General features: G+C 48.6%; 2 protein-coding genes across 6 annotated transcripts in view; both read right to left on the bottom strand.

The window, feature by feature from the left end:
- Positions 1–228: 228 nt before the first annotated feature.
- tent5c (terminal nucleotidyltransferase 5C) lies at positions 229–2,792 on the bottom strand. Its single transcript, XM_037487775.2, has 2 exons — positions 2,608–2,792; positions 229–1,842 (listed from the first exon to the last, which is right to left on the bottom strand). Exon 2 carries the CDS (start codon positions 1,829–1,831, stop codon positions 683–685), a length of 1,149 nt encoding a protein of 382 aa, XP_037343672.1. The 5' UTR covers positions 1,832–1,842; positions 2,608–2,792; the 3' UTR covers positions 229–682.
- Positions 2,793–6,949: 4,157 nt separating this feature from the next.
- man1a2 (mannosidase, alpha, class 1A, member 2) overlaps positions 6,950–26,860 on the bottom strand; it is a 35,517-nt gene continuing 15,606 nt past the window's right edge. For 4 of the 5 annotated variants that reach the window (XM_037487770.2, XM_037487771.2, XM_037487772.2 and 1 more), the window contains exons 4-14: positions 24,742–24,838; positions 19,898–20,016; positions 17,855–17,935; positions 14,588–14,682; positions 13,907–14,030; positions 13,704–13,797; positions 10,767–10,882; positions 10,071–10,290; positions 9,730–9,902; positions 9,292–9,407; positions 6,950–8,446 (exon numbers count right to left, since the gene is read on the bottom strand). In XM_037487770.2, the coding sequence (XP_037343667.1) occupies positions 8,311–8,446; positions 9,292–9,407; positions 9,730–9,902; positions 10,071–10,290; positions 10,767–10,882; positions 13,704–13,797; positions 13,907–14,030; positions 14,588–14,682; positions 17,855–17,935; positions 19,898–20,016; positions 24,742–24,838 (1,371 nt within the window). In that variant the 3' untranslated portion in view covers positions 6,950–8,310. Of the gene's footprint in view, positions 8,447–9,287; positions 9,408–9,729; positions 9,903–10,070; positions 10,291–10,766; positions 10,883–13,703; positions 13,798–13,906; positions 14,031–14,587; positions 14,683–17,854; positions 17,936–19,897; positions 20,017–24,741; positions 24,839–26,860 lie in introns of those variants that run through there. The other variant, XM_062565147.1, reaches the window with a different exon arrangement.

Below are 26,860 nucleotides of genomic sequence, written 5' to 3'. Positions count from 1 at the left end.
CCCCCCCCAAGTCCACCAGAGGGCTAAACCATCTGCTGAAGGGACGGTGTAGTGTACCGGGGCGGTTTGTCCAACACCACGAGTGGGAAAATAAAAGTATGCATATTTTCTTGCATTGTTTACAGGCACTGACCGGCATGTACAGGGGACCCTGAGTGTGTACATGTCAACATTTACACCCCCCCCCCCCCCCCCCCACACACACTATTAGTGCCACCTTCTCCCCGGTCACCAGTGAATAACGTGTTTTTTTTTTTTTTAATATTACCTCTTCCCCAATAATACTATTTTTCTGTATTTTACACATTTTTCTGCCTTTTCACATAGTTTTTTTTGTCACAGAAAGGGGGAAAACAAATTTGAGGCCATCACATTATATTCCCTTTTTTTGCAAAATATAGCATATATTTGCATAATTTGGGTAGGGGGGTTAACACCTGGAGGTTAAGGCACAAAACTCCGTAATAGAGGGAAAACAAATGCGATGAGAAATAAGAAATAATGTTAACACTTAAAATTAGCTCTCTTCGATGACCTCGACGCCCCCGGAGAGAGGCGCCAAGCGTCTTCTGCCTCGGTACTTTTCAATCACGTGTGAGAGGGGGGGGGGAGGGGAAAGATTTTTATTTTAATCCCTCTTGTCAAAAGCGGCGGCAGCACCTCCGCCCCCTCTGCGGCGCCGTCAGTTACACGGCAGCCACGTGGGAATGTTCTGGTTGGCCACGTAGTAGTTGCTGAAGTTGTGGTCCCGGACGTACGGCGCCGGCTGGTAGTAGCAGGTGACGCAGGAGGCGTCGGGGATGGCGTTCTGCTCCGCCAGCACGCGGAAGGCCATCACGGAGATGAGCTGCAGGGTCTGCCGCCGCTCGTGGCCCATGAGGCACACCGTGCTCTCGTTGACCACCCGGCGCAGGATCATGAGGTAGTCATACTTGCTTTTCTCCTCGCCGACGAAGTGGCTCTGCAGGTAAGCCTCCACCTTGCGCTGCTGCTCGCCGATGTCCGGGAAGTCGATGAAGAAGCGGGAGCACATGTAGCGCTCCAGGGCCTTGAGCTCCTCCTCGCTGGCGGGCCGGAAGTCCCGCACCAGCAGGTTGCAGTACTTCAGCAGGCCGCCGCCGCGGATCTCCTCGGGCCGCTTGGTGGCGATGAGCTTGCCGCTCAGGTGGCCCAGAGCCGCGGCGAAGTCGCCGTACACGCTCTCGCCGCTCACGGTCGGGTGAAACGCCGGCGACATGGGCGCCTGAGCCAGCTCGTAGTAGGAGAGCATGGAGTCCAGCACGATCTGAAAGGAGTCCACGCTGAACTCGAACTGCCGGCGTATCGAGTCCACAAACTTGAGCTCCACGTTGCGGCCGTTGTTGTTGGAGAGGGAGATGAGGCTCCAGCGGTCCTGCTCCGTGTTGACCTTCACCAACTTCTGGACGTAGGCCTCTTTGAGGGTCATGGGCGTGATCTTCTCCTTGTTCACGCCCTCGGGCAGGAAGTCCAGCAGGGTGCCCAGCACCACGTCCTTGATGAGCCTGAACTCGGCCTCGTGCGGCAGGTCCACCCTGAAGATGACGTCCAGGTCCTTGTAGCTCCAGCCCACGTCCTGCACCAGCACGTGGCTGGCCGTGGAGCCGTTGAGCCGGACGTCCTTGACCGCGATGCCGCTGAGCTCCAGGCGGGAGCGCACTCGGGCCACGATGTCCTTCAGCCGCACCTCCAAGGTGGGGAAGTTACCCCGTCCGTGGACGGGCACCACCTCAGTCAGCACCTCGTTGAGGCGGCTCACCTGCTCCCAGCTGAGGACGCTGACACTGCTCTTAGGTTCCTCTTGGTTTTCCATCTTCAGATCAACTGAGGTGCCACAGGGAGAGAACATGGCGGTTACGGAGAGGATAAAAAAAAAACTACTAGCAGATTTATCAATGAGCAAACGTTTACACAAGTGACAAATACATTCATAAACGCAGCTCGCAGCAGCAGAGCCACGAGACGACATGCTCGCGCTCCGTTACACGCGGACACGCGCGCGTGCAGGCGAGCGCTCGTGAGACTTCTAGAACAAGTTGGGCGCGCGAGCCAGGCGTTTTATTCCAGAACCGCGGAGGCGGATTCAAAGGTACCTTAAAAAGTCCACCAAGCTAGCTTAAAAAGTACACCCAGCTAGCTGCGAGGACAGAAATCCCGGGTTTAACGCAGCAGAACCCGGTCCGGTCACATAAGGTGCCGTCAAGCGCCGCGTGCGGCCCGCCGACTCCGTTAAATTTACGAGCCCGGAGCCTCCCGGTGACTTTACTCGGTTAAACACACACGCGTAACGTTAAACGTCACGGGGCTTTCACTACGCTGCCGTTGTGGAAGGAACACGCGTTACCGTTAAGTGGGAACCGGACTTTGGTCCATACGGCAAAGAATCCATGTATGGATTCAGCGAAGCACCTTACGTTGCAAATGATCAATAAATCAGCAGCCGTGACGTCACAGCGCTACTAACCGTTAGGTTTTAGAACAACTCCGGGGGGGGGGGGGGGGATATAATTCAGCGAGTGTTTCCTCACGTAACGTCAACTTTCCCAAAGTGCGACATGAAAAACACATGAAAGCCATGATAGTACGTACATGTTTCGCCCTTTTCTTCTTTAAAGCGTCCCGTGGAAGCGTTGGAAGTCAGAGAGAGAAGTTAACTTCGTGCAGACGCCTCCTCATAATCCACCGTGAGGGAGACAGACACCGCCGCGCTGAGGAATCAGGTTTGAACCGTACGAGCAGACGCGCCTGCTTTATAGAGCCGAAGCACGACCCACCAGAACGGGTACACCGCCGCGGAGCGATACAGTCCCTCCTTGATCGATAAAACCTTTTACGATTTAAAACTTAAACATAAACATTACTAAGCGTTGTTTGGTCAAATTAAAACATAATTTAAACGTCCATCTGCGGCAGATCATACAGGTGTCCAGTTTTGTACCAATGCGGCCTGGCGACGCATGTGATTGGTCGACAAGTTATTTTTGCGTTGCCATAGTAATCGGAGCCCGTCTCCAAGCGGCGGCGTCCTTTTGAATAGCAGCAGTTTATCGCCTGTAGAGATTAATAAAGACATAATACTTTATGGACATATCAAACATAGATATGAATTCACTTATTGGGAAAATAACATAATTGTAATAGTTTAGATATTTTTATATATATATAATTGTACATCTCAAACAGGTTAAGACTCAACACACCATTTAAATATTTTTTGTGTGTTATTTTTATACGAATGAAAAGCCTTGCGTTATGTTGAGTAGCAACGTGTCTGCAATGCTTTAAAAAGAAAAAAACGTTTTTGTTTGTTGTTGTTAATGCTTATTTGAAGTTCAATTTCCCTTTCATGATTTCACTAAAAAGTTGTGCCAACATTATGCAAATACTTAATTAAGGTTTGCTTTGACAAAAATGGGGCCAATAACTCAGGATCAGAAGAAGACAAATCAGTAACATAATGTAACTGTAATGAAACTATAAAGCATTCAATTTTAAAGTCAAAAACATGGAGGCTAAAGAGGATAAACACTGCAGTCAGTCAGTTGGTTTATTGTATTGACAGATGTTTCTAATAATCCGTCCACCCACAGTGATTCAAACTCTTTAAAATAATTTGCACCAGTTTCCAAGCCAGAAGCTACAGTCGTTAGCTACAAGAACTAGATTATATCTTCAGCTTTAATTCCTTTCACATTTTTAAGCAAAAAGTCCTAAAAAAAAGAAAAGTGTGTCTTCCATTCCACCATTATTCGATGTGATGACTTTTATTACAGGACTGTCATAAGATATCTCCCACATTTTAATAGCATCTGGTCTATTTATAATTCTCCTTGTTAGAAAGTAATTCCACTGAAAGCAATGGAAGTGCATCAAAGGGTCTGAGACGATATCTGAACCTGCTGTTTAGGTGGTCATGATCTTCTTCTCTGAATGGAGGAGCATTGTTTCAGCGCAGAGGAAGCGAGACGTCGCAGCTTAGGACTGGCAGATGTTCTCAGAGTCAAAGCCAAGAGAACAATTCTCTGGAAGTAGTTTCTCTAGAGAAACTTCTTCCAGAGAATTGTATAAATTCCTCTGTACATTTTTTCTACTGCACACAACCCCCCCCCCCCCCCCAACACTTTTTGACTGATTCCAGTAAAAAAGACAGGAGGGAGGTCATTCCTTGGAAAGTCAAACACACGAGTAGAACACACAATGACCCCACTGTCACAATCAAGGCTCGCCTTTATTTTAAAACTGAAAGTGTGATGATTATTAGAAACGGAAGTAGATGCATAAACAAAAGAAGGTCTGACAATCATTGAAGTCTAACAGAGCAGAGAAGGTGATAAGAATGTTAAACTCCCCAGTTAATTATATATCAGGATTTCACTGCCTTTGTCAGTGTGTTTCATAAAATCATTATTTTTCTCAAATCAGAAGCCTGTCTGTCAATCAGCATGTAGTCCCGCCCTAAAGCATCCTCTGCTTCATGGTCTGTTTGACTCTAAAAGGATCATCATTCACTAAATGAACATCATGCTGCATTGAAGACTTGAAACTAGAGACTGAGACCATAAACTCATGTTTACAATGTTTACTGAGGGAGTAAATCAAGAGAGAAGTAGAGTCATTTTCTCATAGACGTCTATGGGAGCAGAGGAGTCGTCCCCTGCTGGTCACTACACAGAATGCAGCTTTAACTCATCAGCAGAACCAGATGTTACTGCCTGATTAAAACATGTCGAGACCCACCACTACTCCTATTGGTTGAAAAGAATAACGACTTCCTGGAGCCAGTGACGTCAATGATGAAAAACATCTGTCAGCTGCTAATGTTTCCGAATCAAACCATAGGACCACAAAACACAACACATTTATTTGCAGTATTTGCAATATTCTCCAGTTATTTTCTTCTGAAGAAGATTAGACATTATAAACATTATAGTAATTAAAATAATTAGAATTGAGGAAAGAAACACGAGATACGTTTGTTTGTTTGTCTCCTGCAGCTTTCCAAACAAACCAACAAACAAACCAACACGCCGGAGTGAGAGTCAGGAGGCTTCTTGCTCTCTGCTGGTGGAAAGAAACGGAAGAAGAAGGTGAGACGAAACCGCTGCTTGTTAGTGTGGAGTCCCGTCATCTGTGAGGATGTGGTTGTGTTTGTTGGCGGGGGGGGGAATCCCACTTTGCATCCTACTTTCTTTACAACTGAGAGGGGACACGCTGTTAAATGTGCTGTTAATTCAGCAAGAAACAAGAAACGTTAGTACAATACTGGGAAAAGAACACTGTTCTTTATGCTCCATGACGTCCTGTGTTGTTGTTGTTTGTGCCATCTGCTCCCGTATCACTCTCTCTCACACACACACACACACACACACACACACACACACACACACACACACACACACACACACACACACACACACACACGTTCCACTACGTCCGACGACAGGAACCTGCTAATCTTTAGTGAATGACTCGGTCGGTCGATGCGCTTCCTCTGACCTCTTGTGGTTGTCGTCTTCTGCCACATTTACCCTCCCCGCCCCCCTCGCCCCCAGCATTCATCATCATCATCATCATGAAGCTCATGCGAAGGTCACGTCCGGCTGCAGGTGTCATTTGACCTGCTGGTAAATAGTGATGAGTTCATCAGAGGAACAATAACATGTTTTGGGACTGAATTGATGCCCTTAAAAAGAGAAAGCCAACCACTCGGGATGAGCGCGTCGATGGAGCAAAGGCCCGAGAGGAAGTGACATCACAGAGACGCCACGCAGCTGTAAACGCGTCTGTAAACGCGTCTGCAGATCCCAGAGTGCACTTCAGCCGACTGCTTTCCTCCCGCTTTAAGGGAAATATCAACACACGTTTTAGAGACTCGCTCATGCAGCAGTGTGTTGTGTGACATTTGCCGAAGCTGCGGGCGGCTCACGGATCCGTTTGCCGACGTTAAAATGTATTATTTACAAATAAAGACGTTAAATTTTGGCTCTGGGCTTCATTACACAAACACACACCTTGTTATGCTCAAACTTATCAGGGACCAGAGTGTTTCCATCCCAGGATGCACCTGCTCACTTTCCCTGACACACACGCACACGCACACACACACACAAAATATTTTCCGTGAGATGGTGAACAAATGGATGAATAAAATAAAGTCACGATCTCAAAGTCAGGAAACATTTAAAAGTTAAAAACACGGGACGTGCTCTTCGTTTATGATCACTTTTAATAACATCTTCATTGAATTTGTGTCTCAGTTTTAAACATATTTACAGATACTTTTAATTTGATTTTTTTTTTTTTTAGTTCAGTAAAAATACAAATACAGAACACTCAATTTCCAAAATCAAGGTCGCTCCGAGCAACTCGATGGCCCGGGTTAGACCCCCACCCCCCACCCCTACATAAGATATATGATGTCAGCGTGATGTCAGAGACCGGAGGACAGATGCCGCATCGATGGATTGCTGAAGAAAGAGGATGAAAGTATGGAGGGAAAAATGTCTTCATCTACAAGTGGAAGCTTCTGCTTCTAAAGGAAAAGAGTTCATTCCATAGAAAGCTCAATGTTGGTCACAAGTTTGGCTTTAGACCTTCTAACATTTCGTATCAAAATATAAAGTCTTCCCTTCACCAGTTTATACTTCAACTATTCCCAAAAGGGATTTAAATTATAAGGCAGGTAAATGAATCTCTAAACCATTGATTTCTAATAACCACCAAATGATACTTGAGATGAAAGCAGGGCACAGTGGTCACTCAGAGGAGGAGTCAGTAGTACATCTGTTGGGGACTATTTTCTGTGGTGGAGTAATACACAAATAATACCTGGTCAGTATTGAGGTCAAACTAATGATTTAGTTTTTTTTAAATATTCTTTTTAAACATCAATGGCGTTGGTTTTAATCTTTTAATGTGATTAATTGATGAAGTGTTTTTTTTTTTTACAGACAGGAACATTTGAGATCACAACATGAAGAAAATGTGAAATATTTGACTTCCAAGATGTGTTGTGTCTCTATTGCCTCAACATATGAATATGCAGCTTTTATTCCTGCTTGGACCTCACAAAGCGCTTTATAAGTCCGTGCTGAAGGTGCATAATAAAGGTATAAATAAAGGTTATCACTATGTATGAATGAGGAAGAGGAGGAGGAGGAAGAAGAGGAGGAAGACTCCCCGTTCTGTCCGTTTGGTGCTCAAAGGAAAACGGAAGAAAGAACAGTGCTGCCAAAAACTAAGACTTTGAACGCAGCACAGAGGAAGCCTAGTGAGTGCCCCCCCCCCCCATGCGCACACAGACACACACACACTCATTGCACAGCGTTACTGAGCCCATCATGAAGTGCGTTTGGGTTTAATTGGGTTTAATTATTGGTTGAATCTACACAGAGCCGGGGCTGATGGGAGAAAACTGGACCTCTAAACGGACTCGTGCCCCCCTGCTCGTGCCCCCCCCCCGCTGCCTCTCAGACAGACTGAAGACCAAGAAAGCCTCAATACATTTAGTTTTTTTGTACATTTAACTCGTGAATGAAAGTTTCCAGATGTCTATCCGAGTTGTTTTGGCATCGAGAGCTTTTAAAGAATTTCCGGATTCAGTTGATACGACGTCAAGGGGTCGAGCTGTTGGTGGTGATGAGAGAAACGTTAAGAGTATAACAGTAGGATGACGAGCTCATGCATCTCACAGTGAGGGGGGGGGGCCTTCTCTGCGCCCCCCTCCCTCAGAAACCCGCCAGTCAAAGTGCACAAATCAACCCTTCACAGCGGAAGAAGGCAACACAAGAGCCGAGAGAAACTCTGTCAAGGCGCAGCAAAGCATTGTGGGTTGGTGACGTGGTGACGGAGGAGGGGTGAGAGAGGGAGGGGGAGGGGGGGGGGGGGGCAGGGGTCCACTTTTTGGAAAAAGGAGGATGAGGAGATGAGGAGGAGCGAAATGCCCTCCCAGCTGAAGGTCAAAGTTCATCTAAAGGTCGGACAGCAGGATCCCGATTTGTCCAAATGAGAAGCACTGCGAATCCCCAACAGGGCGCGCGAAGTCCTCCCGTCCGTGAAGACTCTCCACAGAATCCCCACAATGCAGTGGGAGCGCCGCCGACCGCAGGGCGGGTTTGGTCACAGGTCCAAAAATCCACAACAGAAACGACAATAAAAAAAGCAAATGAGAAAAAGCCAACGGAGGCTCTGGGTCGAAACAGATGAAGCGTCTCCTCGAGGGGGGGGGGGGGAGGGGGGGGCTCAGTGTCAGTTCATCCAGTGTTGGCGTGTTGGCTGGGGGGGGGGGGGCGTTTACCGCTGAGCCGGCTCGCTGCCGGGCAGCGTGATGTTTCCCAGATGGAGGACAGGAAGCGGATGAGCCTCCGTGTTGAAGACCCAGCTCTCAAACGGCATCAGGTCGTCACTGGAGAACAACAGGTACAGATACCTGGGGGGGGGGGGGGGGGGGGGAGTGAATGCTCCGATAAAAACGAAAAATACAACAAAAGAAACCCAGAAAACGGAATGTGGAGCTAAACGGGTTTGATGCTGATCTTTCTTTTGTTGACCTACATTGTTTGATCTTCTGAGCTCAGACCTGGGGGGGGGGTTTCCTCCAGGTGTGAGGTCAACATCGTTAGACTAATTACAGCCGACAGGACTTTTCCCACCATGAACAACTCCCGCTGGGCGACAGTGTTCTGGTTGCATAAATGCAGTTGATGACATCATCGTAGCAGCTTTGTTTACATGCTGTGTCATCACATGTATTGATCGTCTGTTATATTTATTTGACTTGTTTCTGTGCACCATGAAGAAAGATAAATAAATATATGATAATAATATAATATATAAAATAATAAATGTGTTTGAATATTCTAAATAAAAAGTGTGGCTGCTAAACAAAAGATTGATACACATGTTCCTTATTAACCTGTGACATTCCTGCACACAAGTAAAGATCTGAGTTTTACGTCTTAAAATAATCTTCCTTCACTTTAAGCCGCTCGGTTTAACAGTAATAATAATGATGATATCTGCACTGCCAGCAGGAAAAAACCATCCCAGGAGGCGCCAGCAGGGGGGGGCAGAGAGCTTTAGAGAGCCCCCTCACCACCTTTTCCCTCTCGGCTTTCTTTAAGTGACACTTCTCGTCTTTATGCTCCGTTATGCTACGTTTACCTCGATGAACTCTAGAAAATATTACAACTTAAATGACTCACAGAAGAGATGAATTGACCTGAATCGTATCAATCATTAACTGTAATCAGACTTCTTGAGAATTTGTCCTACTTGAGCGTCTCGGCCAGGAAGAAGCTCTGCTGCACGTCGTCGTAGGTCGGGTTGGAGGAGTACACGTCCTTCACGCCGGAGAAACCGCCGCTCACCCGGCAGTACTTGTCGATGGCCTGGAGGAGACGAGGAGAGAGGGGAGGAGACGAGGAGAGAGGGAAGGAGGAAGTCAGCAGGTAGCAAAGAGGCCAAAGAGGAAATGAGTGAATAAAAATGAGCCAAGCTAAAAGGAGAAGGAAGCGCTGCATGGTGCGTCTGCATGCGCCACGTTAAATAAGACGATCGTGAGGCGCTCTTTGAAAATCTGATTTCACTCTTTCTCCCACTCAGGGTGAAAAAAAACCCCTGAGGCAGGTGAGGTTTGAAGAGGACTCTGGATGATATGAATATAATAAAGATTTGCGCTCCTTTAACAACAGATAGATAACTGGCGGGTACCTGCGCTGCCTCCCAGCCCCACTGGCGGTATTTGGGGTCGTGGGTGAACCTCCACATGTACCAGTAGGTCTCGATGACCTCCGGCCTCAGGATGTAGTACTTCTCGTTCTGCCGCACGGCCACCGCCTCCAGGCCGCTGTCGAACTTAAAGGCCTCCGGGCCGAGCTTCAGCACTGGAGGGGGTGAAGGGGGGGAGGGGGGGGGGGGGGGACACGAGACACATTGTTACAGCTGCTATCAGGAGATCGTGCTAGTGGTGCGACTTCTGTGGTTCACTTTGAAGGGTCTACTTCACACACACACTCCACTGTGTGTGTGTGTGTGTGTGTTCCCCTCCTCACCTGTCCGGTCGTAGGACTCGTGGCAGGTGTGTGCGATCTCGGCCCCCAGCTGCAGGTAGTGTCCGGCCTTGTCGTCGGGCGAGCCGTCGGCGCCCAGCGCGAACATGCCGCCGGCGAAGCAGGCCAGGTGGCCCATCTTCCTCTCCAGGTGGCCGTTCTTCCACTCGCCGATGAACGTCAGGCCGCCGTTGGATTTGCGGATCAGGTGGCGCTCGATGGCCTGGAGAGATGGGGGGGAGGGGGGGGGGGGGGGGGCATTAAGCGTACGAATATGTATGAGTGTATTTACATGCAGGTGTGAAAGAGATGAGGTCCACACAGATTTTATTATAGCAGGAATGTGGATGGAGGTTATGAACAGAATATCAAGTGTGTGTGTGTGTGTGTGTTTTGACATGATTGCTTGTGCATGAGGGTCAAAGCGAAGGAAACGCAACAAATAAACAGATTTTAAACTCGCCCACGGCCTTCATCTGCTTGATCGGCCACTAACGAGCGCCTCCTGCTGCTGGTGACCCCCCCCACTTGACCCCCCCCCCCACCTTCTCCTGAAGGACGTTCGGTACAATCCAGTGACGAGAGACACTCGCTGAAGCATTTAGCTAGTCGGCTAGTTAGCATGCTAGCTCAGCGAAGCGATGGTCACCATGACAACCATGTCATATCATGTTGATGTAGACGTTCGTCACACGGTACCTCGATGGCGTCGTCGTAGGTCCTGCGGGCCTCCGTGTCCGTCTTGTCCGACATGAGCCACGCCTTCAGCAGGTACTCGTAGAAACTGTCCCCGAGTCCCCCGACCGAGGTGTGGTCTGAAAGGAGGGACAAACGCACACGTCATGGAAGGCTATGGGTCCATTTAGAGTCTCGCGTGTTGTTCGCCAGTTTAAAGGCGCCTATCTTTGAGTTGAGGTGGGGGGCTGGGGGACTCTGCGTCCCGTCACAAGGGTCGGACTGGGCGAGGACGCCGTGAAAGACGAGACCGAGAGAAGGACTTTTACATCCTGGTCTTTTTTGTAGCAGAACATTTTGATCCGCTCCCGAAAATTAAAAAACAAAAAAACTGAATGTGAGCCACCGATCGGAACCTGGCGCCTCGAACAAAAAAAGAGCTCATTTAAATTTGACCTTCACTTTGGAAGATTTGAAACTTTCGATTTAGTCTTTGATATCCACCGAGGACGTTGCGTTTGCAGTTTCCCTCAGTCGGGAAGTCTCTTTTAATACCTTCATCCACGGCGTGAACATATCTGTTAACTAATGATAATCCACCCATGAAGGGAGGAGGTGTGTGTGTGTGTGTGTGTGTGTGTTAATAAGGCCGTCAGTCACAGCAGGATCTCATTAAGAAAGAGGAGCTCAGCCTCATTCCTCATTAGTGCGGCTTAACTACTGTCTACACGCCTACCATACCCCCCCCCCCATCCACACCCCCACACACACACTCTTAAGGCAATTATTTGCCTTTGGCAGGAAGGGTGTGAAACCCACACTCTTAATTTGACAATTTTACAAACCAATTTGACTTTTGAAGACGACAAAGAAAATAAAAATAAGCCTTCAGTCACATGCAGGTTTTGTTTGTGCTACTTTGTGTCCAGAAAGCTCTGAAGGCTCCAGATGTTCCTGTGATGATCCCAAAGAACAGAGGCGGCTATAGAAATATGGTGGAATGTGTCTCACTGAAAGTGATCCCTCACTTTGTTGTGTGGGTAAAACAGAAGATCAGCCATTGTTTAATTGGACCATTATCTGTTTGGATCAGTCTCATTCCTTCACAGCTCAATGAGTGAACAGAACATCAAGTGAATGATACGTTTAGGGGAAATTAATCCTGAGAGCAGCCAGCAGCCCCCCCCCGCCCCCCCCTTTCATTCCTCTACCACCTTCTTATGAACAAGGCCACCGGTAATATTCCCAAAGTTTAGATAGTGAATCTGTGCACGTGTCTCATAGTGAATCTGTGCACGTGTCTCATAGTGAGTGTGTGCACGTGTCTCATAGTGAGTGTGTGCATGTGTCTCAGTGAGTGTGTGCACGTGTCTCAGTGAGTGTGTGCATGTGTCTCATAGTGAGTGTGTGCATGTGTCTCAGTGAGTGTGTGCACGTGTCTCATAGTGAGTGTGTGCACGTGTCTCATAGTGAGTGTGTGCACGTGTCTCATAGTGAGTGTGTGCACGTGTCTCATAGTGAGTCTGTGCTTGTGTCTCATAGTGAGTGTGTGCACGTGTCTCATAGTGAGTGTGTGCATGTGTCTCATAGCGAGTGTGTGCACGTGTCTCATAGTGAGTGTGTGCACGTGTCTCATAGTGAGTGTGTGCACGTGTCTCATAGTGAGTGTGTGCACGTGTCTCATAGTGAGTGTGTGCACGTGTCTCATAGTGAGTCTGTGCATGTCCCTCTCGAGGCAGCTCGGCCTCCATCTGCTGATGTCATCATCCGTCCCTCCCTCCCCTTGTTGTCTGCTGCTTTGGGCTCCGCCCCCCCCCCCCCGGCCCCCTGTATCCTCCCCTTAATGAGCCCCTCCATTCATACCCGATTTGTTTCTTGACAACTAGAACAAATGGAACAACAAATAAGACACAGGTGTCTTATTGCTCGACCACAGTGTGTGTACATGTGTGTGTTTGTGTTTATCTCTCATTTATGGTGGGGTTGAATAAACTGAATATGGCACCGATTCCCCTGGACGAATGGAAACAACACGTATTAGTTTTTTAAAGCAGCTTCATCTTTTCATTTCCTGTCGCAGCCACAGGGGGAAAAGTGACAGCTCTGTGATTAAAAGGAATTTTTGTAATATTCCATTGAAATGCAGAGATAATAAACCATGAATCCCTGCGTGTGTCACCCGGCGTCTTACTGAACGCTGAGAAATAAACAGAACGGAATGTGTGATTCTTCCGTGGGAGGGAGGGGGGGGGGGGCGTCACTTTAAGAGATTGGCGCCGCTTGTCACATGTTCATGGATGGCGAGCCGTGAAACGTGCAGCGGCGTCCGAGTAAGGCGATTAGCATAAAGGTTAGAAAAGGACTCACAGAAGGGATGAAATGTCAAAGAATAAACTAATATTTATACTGATGAAATGACGTCCAACTCGGGAATAAAAGGTGGATTTTTAACCAAACCGGAGTTGTTGTTTTGTTTCTGCAGAGTTGGGAGTAAATATAAAAAATATATACTGTATATATAAGTGCAGTAAAAGAAAACCCTGAATTTGAAAGGTTGTACTTTTCTGTTTAAACAGTGAACACATGTTGACATTTAGTGAGTTTTCATATGAGCCGGACAAAGAGTCCGTCCTGCTTTACTGGTGCAAAAGCCCCGAGAACATTGATGTAGCGTCTTAATTAAGCTGCAGGTTTGTCTCCCTCAGCTGTGAACATGTCCTCGTGGTAAATGACTCTAAGCACAAAGGACAGTTTCCAGGGCCGGAATAGTTTTTAACTGCTCTCAGCGATCAGTCAATCCCCCCCGCAGGCATAGAGCCAATAGCTAATCAATGACCCGGGAATACGGCAGGTCCTTCTCTCTTTTTTTAAAAATCTTCTTCTACTCGCTTCCATTTGTCCTTGTTAGAGCCGCCTCCCTCCTCCTCCTCCTCCTGGAGGAGTGCGAATGCATCTACTCACGCTGGCCCCAGCGGCCCGTCCGGGGGTTCAGGTAGTTCGGGTACAGCCCGTTGGGTCGGTCCATCTTGGCCAGCAGCTTCCGGATGTGCATCACCTGGCAGCGACACCAACAGCAGGGCTTCAGTCACACGACAACATTGGTCCTCTTTTCGCGAGGAACCATAAAACTCATCGTCAACGGCAACCGCGGCACCGGACGGTACCTTCTGGTAGTAGGCCGGGTTCCCCGTCAGGTAGGTGAGGTGCACAAACTCCATGTGGAGGGTCCCGAACTCCGCCAGGATGCTGCTGCCCGCCGACGCCCAGCCCCAGTTACGCCCCACGCCGCTGGGGGAGGACGAGGGAAGGTTATGTTTCTACACGCCACATTACGCGGAATAATAAGAAGGAGGAGAGCGGCTTTCAACGATGCGATTCTTTCACCACCACAACATTGTGTGGGATACTCAGATAAGAGCCTCCCAGAGGGACACAGAGTGGAGAAGCAGAAGTTGATGTTCTCATTAACACTGTATAGAACGGTGGGACATTTCTACTGGTGAGGACGCTTTTGACGAGCTCCAGGTTCTTTGAATCAGGCTTTTCTCTTCCTTCACCCCGCTCACTCGCTCACACTTGGTTACTGAGGCCAAGTGGATCCACGGTGGGAATCAACACCAGAGTTGTGTGTTACCATGGCGATGAGAGTATAAGAGCAGTTTGCACAAACCCACACGGTCCTGAGAGGACGTCCAATCGGGTGAAAACGCCCGTGTGGGTGGATGGAATTTTAAAAGCCAAAAGACTTTTCCAGATTGAGTTGATGCAGAATAAATCAGCAGTATACGGAATAGTGTATTAGATGAGGTGGAGGAGCACAAAACGTGTTTCTGCATCACACGGACCTTTTGAGGTTGACCATGGCCCAGGGGATCCCTGTGGGGGTGTTGAAGGCAGGAAGTAGCTTCTCAGCTAGCTGCACCGCCTTCAGCTTGAACATCTGCAGAGGACGAGAAGAGCAAGAGTTTGGTCAACATCAAGTACACACCGACCCCCCCCCCCCCCCCCTGCTTAGTATTCATCTCATAAAACCACCGCCAACCACCAGAAACAAATGGCGGGCGGCGGAGTAAGATGTCAGGAGACTGACGGTGGCTAAATGACGTCCTCGGCCTGTCGGATCCGAGGCGTGTGATGTGTTCGGGGCTGACGTGTGCTAGAAGAGTCCTGACAGATGAAGCCTCTGGGAGGGTCTGCCCCCCCCCCCTCCCCCTCTGAGCTGGCTTAGCATAGCAGGCGTCAGAAGCACGGCTGAAGCTGGCCAACGCTGACAGATAGAAGCCTAGAGGTTTCTTGCTCCTAGTGCGCTTAGCAGTTAGCGCCAAAAACTGCTTTGTTGGTCAAAAATACTTTATGGAGGAGAGTCACACGTCTTTTCCTATTTGCTTGATATAGTTTATTGAAAATGAGTTATTCAAGGCGAGAGTAATTGTCACACAAAGACGCTTGTTACAAAAAGGTGTCGCAATTGTGGCAAAACAAAAGAATTATGGAAAAATAAGCCAATTATTCACAGCATGAATTTCAAACACGAACTGAGGGACCTGCCGTCCCACTTGTTCCTAATCACACTAAAAGTAAAAAAAGGTGGAGACTATTTGTCTTTTTGGCAAGAAGTGACATTTGAATCCACTATTCTACCATCAAATATAGTGCGAGCAGCTTGAGGCACGATGAACTCTGTTAAGAAGAATTCACTTGTATTGCACAAAGCTGACTGCCAGCGGTGTGTGTGCAAGAGGACAATGGAGGACGTGAGGAGCATTAATGAGGAGGGAGAAATATAGAAATATAAAAACCAGGAGACAGCACCAAAAAAGACAAGAATATGATATAAAACAATATGAATGAGGCCGACATGGTCCAACTGAGGAGATAAATGTGTGCGTTTAGTCCGGTCCAATCATCATAAACCCCCCGATGATTTCAGGCCCCTTTGCCCCTCCCCCACACCAAAAAAACTCCCCTGCTTTTTATTGTCATTCTGGCTGCTGATGTCATCGAGGAGGGACGAGATGCAGCGAGCCATCGGAGGAGAATCTACAGTCTACGATCCTACGACCAGGACCTCCTCTGATTCATCTTTAGATTCCTAAGGGGGGGGGGGGGGGGGCATCAGAAACTCTGCAGTCCATCACTCTGCCTCCAGCTCTGACAGCTTTACTGTTCAGCCTTTTACCATGCAAGGAAGCACACTTCTACATCACACACACACACACAAAATAAATCACGTCCTGTAAGGAGCTTTGGATGAGGTCGTTGGGCGGAAGGACACGAGCGTGTTTAGTTGCCGGGGGTGACGGTCAGAGCGGTTGTGACAGACGGGGTCACGTCGAAGGCCGGGCGCCTCCAAAAGCTAATCCGCTGTTTCACACATTCCATTTCTATTTCACAATAAAAGTCCACACACTGTTTTTCATTCTGAAGCAGCAAAATTAGGAATTTCTTGGCTTGACTGGATGAAAAGCTATACAGTCACAAACTACACAACGACTGCAGGAGAGAAACTAAACTCAAGTCAGTGCTGCACGCTGTGACTTATTGAGAACCACTAAAAAAGCCCCCAAAACGCCAACGCACTCCCCAAAGCTCTGTTTGAGCCTCCGCAGATGGCCACGAGCTCCCAGCATGCACATTTGTTGGCTCATTCGTGGAAACTAAAAGGAACGGAATCAAGACGTCAGCTTCCTGAATGAAGCGGAGGGATCGCGTTCCTGCAGCCTCACGTCTCCTGTTCATCAAACACTACACCCACCTTTGAGCCTTTAATGTCCCCATGACAAATACGAACAGAAGCTTGGTACCACAAAGCACCGAATGACCCCATGACATCATCGTTCTTACGTGACGACCTGTACACACCAGCAAGCAACAGTCGACATGTAATGGAGCCTCCGGAAGGGATTACAGGCCAGACGGTGAAATGTGATGAATGTGGTAAGGAGGGCCCCCGAGGGCCAGCAGGAGATTCTCTCTCTGCGTGTGTGTGTGTGTGTGTGTGTGATGCTGCGTTGCCATCGGCCGATCCAGTTTCTGCAGGTCGTTCAACATCCAGCGCATCAAAAGGCGTCTCCATGGCAAAGACGCGTTGCCATGGAGACGACATTAAATAAGCTGCATGATCCCGGCTGTGGTTTCGTCAGTGTTCGAGGACCTTTGTGAGGACGGTCAGAGCGTTTTTCGACTTCTGGCTGTGATGATTGTTTGAAGAACGAGCTGCTTTTCAATGGCGTTCAGAGGGTTAATGGAAACAGGGTTTCCCTTCAGGTTTCAGTTAGGAAAAACCTCCGCTAATTCGTAGCTTCTCTCTGGATTTCCTTTTGGTGCCGTCTCATCTCCTCCCCTGATTGCTTTCCCTCCTAATGGACACTAATGTCTTGATTCAGCTCTGCTGCCCCCCCCCCCCCCCCCCTCTATAAACACCTCCCTCCTGTCTGTGTAGGCGCGGGTTTCACATTCACAGTTAATTCCCTTCGGGGACTAAACTATTTAGGGGTTATAACAGGGGTTAAGTGCCTGGCTCAAGGGCACGTCTGACGGACTTGGTTCCCCTCTCCTCGGCTGTTCCTCATCCCAATCCTCCCCTCTCCTTAAAGGTGAGCAGCACCTTCACACCCCGTGCGCTCTGTGAGAGGCGTGTTTCTCTGTTCCCAGCGTACAGGTGACAAATCACTTCCTGATGAGGAGAACATTTGTACAGCTGTTAACTTTGTAACTGTTCCGAGAACCAAAGGACTCATCGTTGACGTTCTGAGTAGTTCTGCCTAATAAAGGAAACACTGAGTCGCTACTGAGCTTCACTTAATCAATGAAGTCCTTCTACACTTTGTGGCTGGTGGACGATTTCTGGAGAATAAGATAAGGAGAGGATGAATGAAGGAGCGTAAGAAGAGAGGATGAGAATAAGAAGGAGAGGATGAAAGAAGGAGAATAAGATAAGGAGAGGAGGAGAATGAGAAGAGGATGACAGGAGGAGAATAAGATAAGGAGAGGAGGAGAATGAGAAGAGGAGACAGGAGGAGAATAAGAGTTTAGGACAGATGAAGAGCCGCCCTGCTTCTCTTTCTTCATCCCACCTTCCTCTTCCCAGGTAAACACAGGTGAATACTTACTTCCTGTCCAGAGAGGTAGTAGGCAGCCAGCAGGCCTCCTATGAACCGAATGTTGACCTCGAACACCGACACCTCAGCATTCTGGAAAAAAACAAGGGAGCAAAGAGAGAAGAAGGTGAAACACTCCTTGTGATGATTGAGATTCTGTAACCTGCTTCGGTTTGAAGAACACACATGGTGTTAAAAGTTTGTTCTCAATGCCCCCCCCCCCCCCCCCCCACCTGGAAGCTCCTCCCCCATCGGGCTTAATGCCCCCCCCCCACCCCCCCCACCTGGAAGCTCCTCCCCCATCGGGCTTACTAGCGCCTCTTCTAACAGGCGGAGTCGGACCTCACGGCGACACATCCACCATCTCAGGGCGAGCCGCAGTGTGTGTGTGTGTGAGGGTGGGGGGGCATGACTCACTGCTGGGCTCAAGCCAACATGGCAGCTCTTTAATGATGCATTAGCGCGGTGGCAGGTGGAGGAGCAGCGGTGTGAAACACAGCAAAACGGAGATTTCATGTTTGACTCAAACAGGAAGCGATACGAGAGGCCGGAAAAAAAGACCAGAAGTTCATTCTCATGCTTCTGGTGCTGCGCCAGGAACCTCCTCCTGAGGCCTGCAGGTGCAAAAAGGTCGTTAATGAAACCACGGGCAACGCACCTCCTCCCGCTCGTCTCATCCTCTCCTCCCCTGCAATCTCCCCCCCTCCTGCGTAACCGAAGGGCTTCTCCTCTTATTACTCGATTCCAACGCATCGCCTCATCTCCTCGTCAGTCTTATTGCATTTGGAATACTCTTGATCATCCTCCACCACCAATCTCTTGCTTGTTTGTTTGTTTGTGCCGAGGAGAAGCTTGATTACAGCTCCTGCAGGTATTCTGGGACACGCATCCTCACTTTAATGAATCCAAAAGGTCACTGTGTCTTTGTATATTCCTTATATTCTACATTCTAAAAGCTCCATCCCTCTTTGTTCAGCCTTTATTCTTTCATCCCATTGTGCACTTTATCTTTTTTAATTCTACATTTAACCATCCTTAGTCTAAGAAAACTGATCAAATAGGATTTGTAAAACATTTTTTTTAAACTGCAAATAACACAGAAAAGCTTGTTTTAACATTTGACAATTTACATCAAAGTTTATGACTGAACACGCGTGTTTTTTTCAGAATCAGCGCGACTAGTAATCTAATATATTATTATGTTCATGAGTCCATGTTCTGACGTACAGATTGTGGTTCTTTGTGACCCAAGACGGACCAGCTAGTGGGGATCCAGTTGATGAGCCAGAGGTCACAAGGTCAACATTTGAGGTCGCCTCCTGCTGGACCACAAGGCCAACCTCCTCAAACTCCCAACTTAACGCAAGACTCGTACTTTATTGCCCGGCTAAGTGTTTACTGAAGAAAAGAAGCCACCCGTTCTCCTCCTCTCCCTCTTCTCCCTCTTCCATTTGAGTCTTCACGGCTGATCTTTCTTCCTCCACCGTCCAAACCCTGCCATTAATCTTCCTTTTCTCCTTATCAACCATGTCTCCTCCTTCACACTTCTCCACCTTCCATCACTTCCCTCATCCAATCCAAGGCCCCCCCCCCCCTGGCTTTTTTCTTTTCTTCTGCTGCTCGATCACAGTGATCCTGAGGTTAATTAACACTCCAAGTGTCAGACTGCTAGATCACCCCAGCCTCCCTGCTAGCTGCCCTGTGATTGCCTCAGAGAGGGGGGGGGGGGACTCAGACAGAAAATACCAAAAAGAAATCGAGGAGGCTCGGACAGAATAACGATTCCAGGGGAAGGTTTCTAGGGGGAGGCCCATGTGAGAAAAAGGAGAAGGAAAGGACGGGAGGTCAGCTTAGCTAAAGGGAAAGGGAGGAGGAAACAGAGCAAAGGAGGAGGAGAGGATACAGAGGAAGAAGGAATGGAGGGCAAGAAATAAATCCAAAAGGAAAATACTGATAATTACGGGGGAAAAAGGGCTAAAGGAACAGAGGATGGACGGAGGGTAAAAGGTGAAGCAGGTCTGAAGGCAGTGAGGAGGGACGCACATGCACACTCACCACTCCGAAGTCCAGGTTCTGCTCGATCCAGTCCTGGCCGTCCTTGAACTCGTCGTGCAGACCCATGATGTAGAGGGTGTCTAAGGCATCCACGATGGTCGCCCCCAGCTGAGAGTTGCCTGCGCAACGCGAACAAGGGAAAGAAAGTAAGTAGTCGATTTCTCATAGACGTCTATGGGACCAGAGGGAGTCGCCCCCTGCTGGTCACTACACAGAGTGCAGCTTTAACACATAACGTTGACCAAACAGAGCACTTTAAATGATTCTTTTTCTTCATGAGTCTTTCATGTGTCTTGGAAACCTTCTCTTCATAAGGTCTGTAGAGGAGGAGAAAGCTTCATTAAGTCACAGCTGGAACTTAATGAAGATAAGGAGGACAGACAGAGCAGTGGGAGTGAAAGTAAAGATCAGAAGAATGTAGCGGGAGAGGGTTGTAGGTAGAAAAAGAAGGAGGGTGTGAGGAGAATATGACGGCTTAAGGGCTGCAGAGGTAGTCACTGCAGGGAGGGGGATAGAGAGAGAGAGGGGGGGTTGTTGTTAGGAGTCAACTGGGATAGAAGATCCAAAAGGTGTCCTGTCAGCGCCTGAATTCACTCGTTGCGGGCTGAACGCTGCCCAAGGCTTTGAATCACACTCCTTCTGGGATCTGAGCCCAATAATTCACCAGTCACCGCTTGTTAGGAGCTTTGTTTTCAACGATGTACCATGAAATGGAACGAGCCATAATTCATCTCTAACACCTATTGGATTCTACAGTTATTAAAGCTCCTCACACAACTCTGAGAATAAAAGTTAATCTCAGCAAGGTATTCTGGGACGTCAGCGGATCGTCTCAACTCCTTTGTGCTCGCTTTGGTTCAGATGGATTCACATTTGTTATGGACATATTTTGGCTCCTTTCAATCAGGAGGCTTCACTTCTCTTCTATGGTCGTTACGGACAGGAAGCTCTAAATCACTCTGGAAGAACTCGGCCGGCCCGCCTCACAGCAAGATGGCCGCCGGCCGCTTCTCAACAGCTGCTGCTCACCCAACCCCCCTCACCCATCCCACCCCCTCCCGTCTGTCTGTCGCCTGCACCTCCTGCGGGTTCTTCGTTGGCAGTCGCCGCTTTGTGACACCAAGCAGGCAAAGATGGAGGCCAATATATTCAATTGAATCCAACACTTTAGGGATGTAACTAATAATCATTTTTACTCTTTTTTTAAAACTTTTTCAGTGATACAGTCTGGAATTCTTCATTGTTCTGACCAAATTAAAAGTTTGTCATACTTCAAATCTACACTGGTGGTTTAATCTTCTTTAATATTTCCATCCATCTGTACCGACTCATCCTGAGAACAACGGTCTCTTCTTTGTCACAATAAAGTCTGTAATTTACACCTCAAAAACAAAGAGAAGCTTGATTAGAAGTTTACTGCCGCTGACCCAAAGAAGTTCAGTTCCCCTCCGGTTCAGACCTTGCATTGTTTCAGAAGAAGAACTCTTGTAAACACAACCCCCCCCCCCCCCCCCCCCCCCCCCTCCCCTTCATGCAGCATCAAATGAAGCTGGCGCTCTCAGAAGGTGTGTCGAGGGATGCCAGGCCTTCCTCCTAGCTCACCTGCCCTCTTCCACCTATCACAATCTCCTCTGGAACCTCTTGGATTCACTCTGCACTTCTCCAGCAGCTTCTCAGCTTTTGCTCTGGATTTCCTCCTCAAACCCATTTTATTGGGGAGTGTTTCCTTCTGAGCCGCTTCTCACTTGAAGGTACCCGACTTGAAGGTACCCGACTTGAAGGTACCCGACGTTAACAAGCTAAAGGCGGTGGTTAGGAACTTACAAGATAATGTTCCCTTTGTCTGAAGGGCTACCGCCCTACTAAGTGTGTGAGGGGGTGTGTGTGTGTGTGTGTGTGTGCGCGTGTGTGTGTGCGCTGTCCCGGGTGCTGAAACGCTTCCGTAGACCAACAGTTTGAACCAAGCTTTTATTTTATTCTTTCTCTATTAATGTTCCATATCGGTTTATACGCCTGCAGACGAGCAGATTCCATTTTATGTCCCATCCCTGTGTGAAATTATTGCACATTTATAGACGTTTTTCATTTCGATAAAAATGGAAATCATGGACGTGAGATTTGCGTCCTCGTCTGTCGCGGAGCAGTTACAGGAAAGTAGGACAGCTTGTGCTTTGGTCCGCCCAGGTGGCTTATGGGGGAAAAGACATCAGATATAATTCCCAGGGAGGAAAAGAATAACTCAGTGAAACAGATCGCCACTGCCCCCCCCCCCCCCATTTAAACCCATTTCTCTGGGTATTCATCTGAGAAAAGAGATGAAAAACAAACCCTTTAAAAAGGAATAGAGCGCTCTAGGGACAAATATCTGTCCCTGACGCACCTGAGACCTGCGGAATCCTCCATCACTGCAGCTATGGAGACACCAGCAGGACAAAACATGTTTTCTGCTTGGGGGGGGGGGGGGGGTGGGGGCTGTGACAATGAGCTCACATGTCCCTTGGCCCCTTTCAAGGGACAGAAGGGGTGTTTGGGCCTAAAGCAGAAGGCGTCAGGAGGAGCCTTTTGGACACATGAAAGAATCGACGTCGGTTTCAGTGAGCGACATTGTGAAGCTTCCCGACGACACGGAGACGAGCTGAAAATACTCCAAACCCGGTGTTCTCTGCATTGATCTGCTCACGTGCTGGCGTCTTCTCGTTAGAAGTTACGAGCTTCAGTTCTTACGGGAACCGCGGCGATAAAGAAAAGCACACGTGTCCATTAATGGAGTCGAGTGCTTTGGGTGAAAGCCTCCAGCGGGCAGCGCGCCGTCTGCATAAAAGGCTCTTTGGGATTTCTCCGTGCAGATTGTTTAACATCTCGCCCTGCAATCAATCCACCGGGCGCCGCGCACGGTCAGCACTTTCAGTCGTGCGACTCCACCGCTGGTTGGAGAGCGAGCGGACTTCCGACTCGCCGCTTGTCACGGTATCCGCGCACTGCCTCCAGAGATGTGGCATCAGGGGAAGGAACATCTGACCGCGCCGCTGAAGATCGCACTCCTCGGAGATCAAAGCACTACTTGATCTGCTGTTGGGGTTTCATGGGATTTGAAAGAGAAGCGATAATCACCAGAGCACCGTGGATGTGATCAGACCGAGGTCAAACACTTTCTGGAATAACACACATTAAAAACCTGCATTTCGGGCACGTCATGCTCCCAAAGTGAGAGGGTTTGGGTTAAATCATCCGACAACTAGAAACGGATAAAGCAGCCACAGGGTGCGGGTGAACGAGAGAGCACATACGCGGTGACATTGCATCGCTTCTCCTCCACGCCAAGGCCGTGTTTGTATGTGTGCTCAGAAGGGAGGAGAAGAGATAACGAGCCGGGCCAGTGACCTCCAGGCTGTGGGACCCCATCAGGGACACGGAAGTCACTTCCTTTCCTCTATTCACGGACTTGTTTGTTAAGCACATGTTTGATTTAGATGGTTTTCTATTATTGGTTTATTTGATGCGGGACAGAGCAGATTAATAAAAACCTTTCTGTAAATGCTCAGTCTGGTCAAAGTGATTTAAAGCCACAGCGAGTGTAGCAGTGTGGAAGAGTTCATCTCCACTAGGGACACGATGGTCCTCACCAATAATGCTCTGGTCGGGCTTGGCTCTTTGCCCCGTGTGATAAGGGCCACCTCGAGAGCAGCGACATGCAGAGACAACAGAAAAACAATTATTGGAGCGAGAAGTTCTAATTGTAATTACATATTATAAGCTGCTCAGAACTAGTGGAATAGATCTCTAGAGGAATAGATCTCATCATAACGTCTCAAATATCTTTCTATCTGATGGAGCCCACTGACTGGGGGGGAGAATAGCGTGCCTTTATTGCACCATCGGGTGGTTTAGTCTCTCCAGAAAGGACAAAAACAAACTGAAATGTGAGACGCCGCTCAGCGGCCTGACAAACCCGGCTCCCACCGCCAACCATTTGGGCCGATTTTAGACCCCAAGAGACACAGAGACGCAGCCTCCATCAGCCAGTTAGCAACAGCTCATCAAGTAACAGTTGCCGCCGGTGGATTTGCCAGACGGAACATTTAAATTTGACACAGAACGCTCACAAGGATGCATCCTCCCCCTCTCTGCCTCTCACACACAAAGCTCAGTGAAAACAGACACACACACACACACACACACACACACAGCAAAGCAAATCCATCTGGCAACAGAAACTCTGCGATGAAGCAACATCTTCAGGAGCACAAATTCACACAAAGCAAAGGGCAACGTAGCGTTCCAGGCATTTATCTCAGCACCGACAAACAACCAATGCATCCGTGATGTGCACGCACTGAGCATCATTTGAATAGAATGCAAAGGACGCCTGCAGCATCGAGACATTCGATCCAACTCTCAGCCACAAAGAGACGTTTTATTACCTTTATCTCCACAAAGCTGTAGGTGTGGGGATAGTTTGCTCTGCACACTGTAGGAGCTGCTACACTACTACTGTTTTAGCAATATATTAGCTAGCTAGTTAGCTTGTATTTCACAAACATTAGCTAATGAAAAGTCATGAAATGTCAGACAGACGCCAGCAGAACCGCTTCCAGCACACAAATCAGCCTCAACAGGAATGAAAAAAGTAACTTGTTATTAAATCTGTGAAACGACAAGTCTGGTGTCTCCCATCTCGTGTGACACTTTGCACGAACCCATCTCAAAGTGTTATGCATCCTGCCGCAGGCACAACACTTCCTCCTCTTCCCCAAGGGGAAAGGCAGGTCATTTGTTTGTGCGAGTGAGTGAGTGAGAGAGACAAGGTGTGTGTGTGTGTGAGAGATTGACAGCGCCCGGCTTACCGAAGATATTAGTGGAATGTCCTTTCTTGGCGAGCGGCTTCAGCTCGTTGTGGCCCCAGCCGTACTGTCGGTAGCTGTCCCACGCATGCTTCATCATCTGAGGCACAGAGAAACAAAGAGGCCTGGTTAGGAGATGGAGACACAGCCAAGGGCTTGGGGAAGGGGGGGGGTGGGGTGGTGATGTCTACATTTGCAATGTTATTGCACTAAAACGTTGATTGATGGGATTTCAGGTCATCGTTTGGTTTCTTAATCATTACGATTGATCGGATGTAAATGTGGTTGTAGATTCCTGAATAAGATCCGGCAGAGAAGAGGCCCATTTATGGACCAAAAATCATTAAAAATATGGACAGTAGTCAAGGATGAGAGAGACTCATTTTAATCTCATCCTGTCTGAATTAAAACACACATGCTTCGTCAATTCCTACAACAAATCCACACTACAAGTGGCATTTTGACATTAAACTGTGTGAAAAGGGTGAAAAGACATGAAACCCATCCGGGAGGACGTCGTCACGCGTGTGCATGAGACGTAACGCTAACGGTGATCTACTTTGAGATGAGAGAACCAACATCATCCCAGTAATTAATTAAGCACAGAGGATCAAAACATGGGCTGCCGTCCCCATTGAGTAAATGAGGCACGTCGCCTTTCAGTAATAGAAATCAATAACCACCGCTGGGAGAAGAAGAAAGACACGTTTGAAAACAATTTATTTGGATTCAGGCCTTTTGCTTTCTTTCAATATTCGACTAATTGGCGCCTGAGGACAGAGTGATTTAATCAGCAATTCATCACTAAACTGCTGCATGTCCTGCACACACGCCGAGGTGACACTGAACTGGACAAATGAACCTGCCAAAAGGAGCCCACACACATTAATGCACATCTGTAGCCCGATGGAACCAAAATCTCTTCTTCATCCAGGAAGAAGAGGAGGAGGAAATTAAAGAGGAGCAGGAGATTGTGAAATGAGCCCTGACATGGAGGCTGAGGCAGAGAAGAGGCGCTCGGGGGGAGGGGGGGGGGGGGGGGGAAATGGAGAAGATGACACAGCCGAGCAGAGGAGAGGCTGCCAGCTCCCTCCTCTTTCCTCACGTGGCATCGACAGCCTCAGAGCAGCACGGTTCCCGCTTCCATGGGTACCGGTTGGTTCCCTCCCCTTTATGGGCCGTCGCCGCGGCAGCGTTCCCGACTCACGCCACACGCCGGCGTGTCGCTTGGGTTCGGTGTTGACCTTGATGATGGCACCTACAAGCGCGTCTGGTTCATGCCGTTTGATTCGGTTCTTCTGTGGCGTGTTGATGTTGTCGCCCCCTGTGGGCCAACGTGGTGGTGTCTCTTCTCACCGGGGTCCCTTCAGAACACCTCTGTGCAGCAGGGTCTGATGAATAAATGGTGCTGCACCCGGCAGGCAGCAGAGGGGAAGCAAAACAAGCCATCAGTGTGCACACACACACACACACACCTAGTGCACGGCAGCACAGCTGCGTGTCCCTCCTGCCGCGCTAGGCCTGTTTCCCGACCTGCCAGCGTAGAACTAACTGCCCGCCTCTCGATGGCGCCGTGTGAGGCGTTGGCGTCCGGAGCCTCCTCTCCTTGGAGCGGGCACAGAGCCGAGCCAATTGAAGACGAGGACCAGCAGCGTCGCTGGCTTTCCAAGACGTAACACACACACACACACACACACTTAAGTGCTGGCCGACTCCCCTTGATCCACGTTGATTGGATACTTCATCAGAATCTGATTGGCCCGTATGCCAAGGACGAGCGCGACAGTGCAGGGTGCTCGGCGGTGTTGACAAACTGCTTATTTAAAAAGGACCTTGGAATACTAATTGGGCATTAAACCACAAAATCCTGTGATTGATTCCGACAGCCACGTCTTGCAGTCACAGCGAGACGAGGTTCTTTCCCTTTCCCCAAAAGGCCCAGCAGACGGTTAATCAGCAGCCTGAAATCTGTGCAAAAGGAACATGAATCCAGAGCACTTCTTTGGAAAAGATCTCCCAGGAGGCTTTGCAACCACCAAAGCAGTGTCAACAAGAAAAGAAATCTCAAACTAAACCTGAACAGTCAGCCACAGCCCCAGTGCATGGTGGGTATCAGTGGTCC

This window comes from Pungitius pungitius, chromosome 10, assembly GCF_949316345.1.
Source record: "Pungitius pungitius chromosome 10, fPunPun2.1, whole genome shotgun sequence".
Lineage (NCBI taxonomy): Eukaryota > Metazoa > Chordata > Actinopteri > Perciformes > Gasterosteidae > Pungitius > Pungitius pungitius.
This window is presented reverse-complemented; position numbering and strand designations above follow the sequence as displayed.

Bases quoted from the DNA above. Each gene is read 5' to 3' on its own strand.
- tent5c (XM_037487775.2), bottom strand. From the start codon at position 1,831: ATGGAAAACCAAGAGGAACCTAAGAGCAGTGTCAGCGTCCTCAGCTGG.